The 6059-nt window shown below is 39.2% G+C and overlaps 1 protein-coding gene across 1 annotated transcript; it reads right to left on the reverse strand.

The window, feature by feature from the left end:
- Positions 1-205: 205 nt before the first annotated feature.
- LOC149151478 (uncharacterized) lies at positions 206-2844 on the reverse strand. The gene is made up of 2 exons (XM_089445239.1): positions 2474-2844; positions 206-1563 (listed from the first exon to the last, which is right to left on the reverse strand). The coding sequence occupies exon 2, from the start codon at positions 1513-1515 to the stop codon at positions 352-354; it is 1164 nt and encodes a 387-aa protein (XP_089301365.1). The 5' UTR covers positions 1516-1563; positions 2474-2844; the 3' UTR covers positions 206-351.
- Positions 2845-6059: the final 3215 nt, after the last annotated feature.

A 6059-nucleotide genomic window follows, 5' to 3' on the forward strand; every position in this document is an offset into this window, starting at 1 on the left:
TATTGGACAGTAAAATAAGATTCTCCCTCTCTGTCTGCGTTTTTGCGGTCATGACAAAGAGTGGCATAAACCTGGAAAAACAGAAGTGTGCGAATCTTGATAATAAAGTGCAGTCAGTTGAAAATTTGAAGGAAGGTCAGACTTGTGGTTTCCAAATTTATATTAGAGGGCTCCCAATTTAATTTTTTGTTTTATTTCTGTGGAAAGGCGATTATCTCCGCTAAGAAATAATTCCCATGGCGCTAAAAGGAACAGAACTAACTTTCTATTTGCGATTGAAGTACCTGATATTTTACTGAAATTAAGATATCTGGAGGAGATATGCAATGCCGGCACCGTCCTGACGAACTTTCAGTGGCATCGTTCAAAGTAGATGCCGTTCCCTCCACCGCCCTCCTGGACTTCTGTTGTAACTGTCGTCGACCAAGAGGCAATGCTTTCACGGATAGGGATTGCAGAGACGCTGGGCACTATTGTGTTAATATAGCTATTAATGTTACCCGAAAGCCTCAAAGGTTCTTCTGCGTAAATGCTGTCATTGTCTTGCAAAGAAGAAGTAAGCCGTGTCTTACATTTCTGTGAGAACTTATTTGTTTTCCCATCATGTCGACTCGAATCAAAACGATTTGAACAGAAAACCAACGGCAGAAGAGTTGCAGTGCTACTTGCAGCCCGCATTATTTCTTGATCCCTCCCAAATTGTGCTTCGTGCCTTGGCATGCGCAATGAATAAAAAGGTGCCAAATTTGCATTTGAATTGTCGGCCGAACTGAGTCGTACATCAAAGCACCCTGATTGTTGCTGAAAAGGACTTGTCATCGCGACCCCTTCTTGTTCCTGAAAAGGACTTGTGAATGCCATCCCCTCTTGTGTGTTTCCCTTCTTCAGAAGCACTGACGGCTGGAGCCTCTCTCGTTCACTGCATATCGGAACAAGGGCACTTGCTTCAGTCCTATTCTGGAGCATTGAAAGATGGACAACATTCGTTGTACCAACATTCGTTGTACCAACATTCAGTTCTTCCCCATTCGTTTCCCCATTGTGGAATTTCGTCTCATTTTCTTTCTCTATCCAGAATGGTAAAATTTTAGGCACAGGGTGAGATATTCCATTTGCTCCTCTCGAGGTTGAAATGACATCTACAACTGTTGGCCCGTTGTTTTGAATAGTATTACATGCCCTGCAGTTAAAGTTAGATATAGAGGACGGTATGGGCAGTCCATCTATTGCAGATTTTGATTTACTGATGAGCCAGTCCAATACCTTGCTTGGCTGTTGAAGACCCAATCTATGTTGGAGGCTGTACAATTGAATGGCAGTGGAAACAGCAAGCCTCACCCTTCGATCCCGGTGTCCTTTCGGAGTGTTCACTTTACAGTGACGATCTTTACTTGTAGAAGAGCGAACTCTCAATGCCTTGGAAGCATGAGCGCAAACATGCGGAGAGGATCCTACACTGGTGTCACCATTGACCCTAACATCTTTTTTGGCTGATCCTTTCCGATCTGCTGACATCTCTTCCTTGGTGGCTTCCTGATCGCTTTTTTCAGAGTGATTATTTGACTGTAGTTTAGGAAAATATTGTATAAGTAAAACGTATGTAAACCTAATTCAATCTAATACAGAATGATTTATAATCTAATCCAATGAAATATCAATGTTTTATCCGTTCACATCATATAGTTGACAGCTCGCTAATGATGGAAAGGAAGAGGAGGAAAATACAAAATAAACTTCTATTAATTAAACTTTCTCACATGCTGTGTGTGTTGTGGTTTTTGCTCTTCTGGCTCATGTTTCTCACAAGGATCTAACCACAGCGATATAAGTACAATACTAATACTTATTAAATATAAATCATGCAAATTTTATTATTATTAGATATAAATCATGCAAATTTTATTATTATTAGAGTTTATTTAATTTTAATTAAATTGTTCATGCAAACTCACTAAACTAATGTAGACTAAACTCAATTCACCTCAACTTATCATGCATTGCAGGCGTTAGAAATGTAGAGGAGGCAAAACATTAAATTCACACATAAAACATATGAGTTGCAGGTCTTCTATAGATCACACAAATTTTCCAACTAGCCACTAGCCTAAAATATCTTGACATACATACACACTTAACTCAGTTAACTCACACTCTAAATATGGACTGCAATTAACTCTTTATCTATCACTTGACTTAAATTCACACATAAAACATATGAGTTGCAGTTCTTCTATTGATCACACAAATTTTCCAACTAGCGACTAGCCTAAAATATCTTGACATACATACACACTTAACTCAATTAACTCACACTCTAAATATGGACTGCAATTAACTCTTTATCCATCACTTGACTAGACTAACGCTCAACACTCAACACTCAACACTCAGTTAAATTAATTGACTCTCTAATAAGTAATTACAATTTCTAACACTGAACCCTACTCCAAAGAATATAAAAAAAAATGCCCACCTGGTCAGCTATGTCCAGCTTATCAAGACTATTGGAGTTGGTACTAGATGAGATTCTTGTAAATTATAAGCAGAAAACGCCCTTGGCTGGCTTGCAGTGCATCAGATATCACTTTCAGGCCCATAGCAGCTTCATTTCTTCGTTTAGCATCGGTCTATCTTCCGATCTAGCTCACAATTAACCCTCATACCAGGATTCTCTTTTGGAATTCAGGAATTGAGAGATCTCGGCTATACTACTTTGAATTCTCCTACATCTGGGATAACGAGATTACTCCACCGGCAAAGCTAAACGGCCTTGTGATTCGCCTTTAATATGCACATTGCAGTCACCCATCAGTTCCATCTAGCTATATTGGTTTCGAAAAACAATCATGGTCCATGAACAAAACCCTAATAAAAGCATAAACCTCTAACGATGCCGTACTTAACAAAACAGAACCCCTTGTCAACCATAACTATGATGATATGTCTAGAACCTCTGGTTGAATAATTAGAATGCATAGAATGTAATTCAAGTGGTTGATTAAAAAAATTGTATTTTTTCACTCTTTCTATTCAAGTCCCACTTCTAAATATACCTTTAAAAAATTAGACGAACGAATCTCTTTAATTTCAAATCATTTGGACTGGTTGTTCCCTTGTCCTGCTTTGTCTTGACCTTTCGTCTGCATAAAGAACATTTTAGGTTTTAAAGATTATGCGTTTCATCCACATTCTCGAGGAGAATCTTCCATTGACGTTGGAGTCAGATATTAGGCAATATCTCAATTATCATAAACTTTGTGTCGATTTTCGTCCAACTTTCAGATACTGTGCCAATATTCCATTCTGTTATTCCTGATTGTGTTTTATGAATGACCGTTGACAGTAAAATTATTTCAAACAATGAACCAAATTACCATCATATCATAGAGAAATTTTTTCCGAATTTTTTTTTCTATTACTCCGTTCCAATCAGGTGTGGAATTTAACGTTATGCATAATGTTTTTTTTAAAGGAAATTGTAAATTTAACATACAAGTATATAAATTTAACAAATATTAATATTAAACTAATTTAACAAATAGCTTTTTACAGATAATTCATAATTAGTGCCACTGTATTATGTAAGGTATGTTTAAAATTGGATATGTTCAAAAGTTTACACTTAAACGTTTTATATTCTCCAATATTAATAATGCTATGTATTGTTTATATATTAAACACAACTTTTACACAGACAAATAATTTTATAATACATTAATGGCCATACCAAGGAACGTCGTAAACAGGAGGAGATTTTATGGCGTCAAAAATCAAGGGTAAGATGGTTAAGAGCAGGTGAACGGAATACCAAATTTTTTCATCAAGCCATGATTCAACATAGGCACCAGAATAGGATTTTTTCTATTAAGAATGTTGCGGGAGAAAGAGAGGTGGAGCAGGCTGGTATTGAAAAGACTTTAGTGGATTATTTTCGGGGGGTGCTCACAGAAACTCAAAGGGATAGAAGGGAGGCTATTAATAATATATGTAGAGACATACCAAGAACAGTTACAGCAGACCAAAATAAGGCATTAATGCGGGCAGTCACTATGGAAGAGGTAGAAGAAGTAGTGATGAACATGCCTAAAAATAAGGCTCCGGGTCCGGATGGCTATACCATTGAATTCTTCCAGGCAAGTTGGAAATTTATAGGCAAAGACATCCTGGAAGCGGTGGAGGAATCAAGAATCAGACAGCAAGTATGGCCAGGTATTAACTCAACTTTCTTCACTTTGATCCCTAAGAGCACAACATCTGATGAACCACAGGGTTTCAGGCCCATAGCCCTGTGTAACGTAATTTATAAGATTATATCTACAGTGATAGCGAAACGGTTGAAACCTCTCCTACCCACTTTGATTGCGCCTGAGCAGACTGGGTTTGTGGAGGGTAGGCAAATTTTGGATGGAATTGTGGTATCCCAGGAGGTGATACATTCTTTAAAACAGAGGAAGAAAAAAGGGATGCTCATGAAGCTGGATTTATCTAAAGCATATGATCGTTTGAATTGGGATTATCTAAGAGCGGTTCTTGAAGCTTTTGGGTTTGACAACAGATGGATAGCTTGGATCATTAACCTGGTCTCCACTCCGAATTTCTCAATATTGATTAATGGGATACCTTCAGATACGTTTAATGCCACCAGGGGTATCAGACAGGGGGACCCAATCTCGCTGTTTCTGTTCATCTTGGCTATGGAAGGATTAAGCAGGAGGTCAGGGCACGAAGGATCAAAGGCATTCGATTATGGGGAGAGAACCTAATCATAACACATCAGCAGTTTGTTGATGACTTGATGTTGTTTGGAGAAGCATCGCTCAGAGAGGTAAGGGGCTTCAAACATGTCTTAGAAGGTTTTATGAGCGCTTCAGGTATGGCGGTGAATAACGATAAATCTTGTACTTTTATTTTTAACTCACCTGAAGCTGTTAAGGCCCATTTAACTCGTGTGCTAGGCTTCCGACAGGGCGAATTACCCACCAGGTATTTAGGCATTCAGTTAGACATTAATTCAACGCGTATAAAGAATTGGCAAACTCTAGTTGATAGGATTCGAAAAAGATTGCAAAATTGGTCGTTTAGAACGCTGAATTTAGCAAGTCGGGTTGTACTTTTAAAATCCGTTTTACTATCCATTCCTATATACCCGTTGTCAATTATGCCTGCTCCTAAGGGAGTTTTCTGTAAATTCAAGGAAATCTTCGGTAAATTTCTCTGGGGGGGACCAAATCAGCAAAGAAAATGGACATTGGTTTCATGGCAACAGGTAATCAGGCGGAAAGAGGAGGGTGGCCTTGGTATCAGGGATCTGGAGCTAGTCAATAAGGTTTAAGGGGCGAAGTTATGGTGGCGATGGGTGCAGGGGGGTATGGATATCTGGAAACAAATCTGGACTTACAAATACAATATGCCACGCTCAGTGGCAGGACGCCTCCGGGTAGAAGAAACTCCAAGAGGGTCACACATCTGGGAACTTGCAAGAAATAACAAAGCTCTGGTTTCGGACTTCGCTTTCTGGGAAATCCGTGAAGGCAATTTAGCGAGGTTCTGGACGGATGGTTGGCAACAACGGGAAAAGCTGGAGAGACATCCAATTTTACATGACCTTCAAGTTGGGGCGCAGCAGGAAGGACTGGAATATGTTAAGGATTATTGGCGCCAGGCAGAGTTGAATGAAGTGTGGCGAGTCTGGAAGAGACCTCATGAATGGAATGCGAGAATAAATCCAGAGACTCAACAAATGTATATCAGAGAATTAGATTCGAGGAAAATTAAGACACGCCCAGGCAGTGATATCCTACGCTGGGGTAAAGCAACGCAAGGTATGTTCACAGTTAAAGAAGCCTATTATTGGTTAACAAAGGAGGATAGAATAGCTGACCCAACGCCTTGGAAAAAGATCTGGGATGCCAAATGGTGGCCTAAAGTTACAATTTTCGCATGGTTGGTGTGTAGAGGTAGGATCCTGACGTGGGATAATCTACAGAAACGTGGCATGATTGGTCCATCCTGGTGTTCTTTGTGTAACAAGGAATTTGAGACACAGGAACATTTGTTGA

This window comes from Pinus tabuliformis, chromosome 9 (assembly GCF_031772625.1).
Source record: "Pinus tabuliformis cultivar Carrire ecotype Pingquan chromosome 9, CPIR1, whole genome shotgun sequence".
NCBI classification, from domain to species: domain Eukaryota; kingdom Viridiplantae; phylum Streptophyta; class Pinopsida; order Pinales; family Pinaceae; genus Pinus; species Pinus tabuliformis.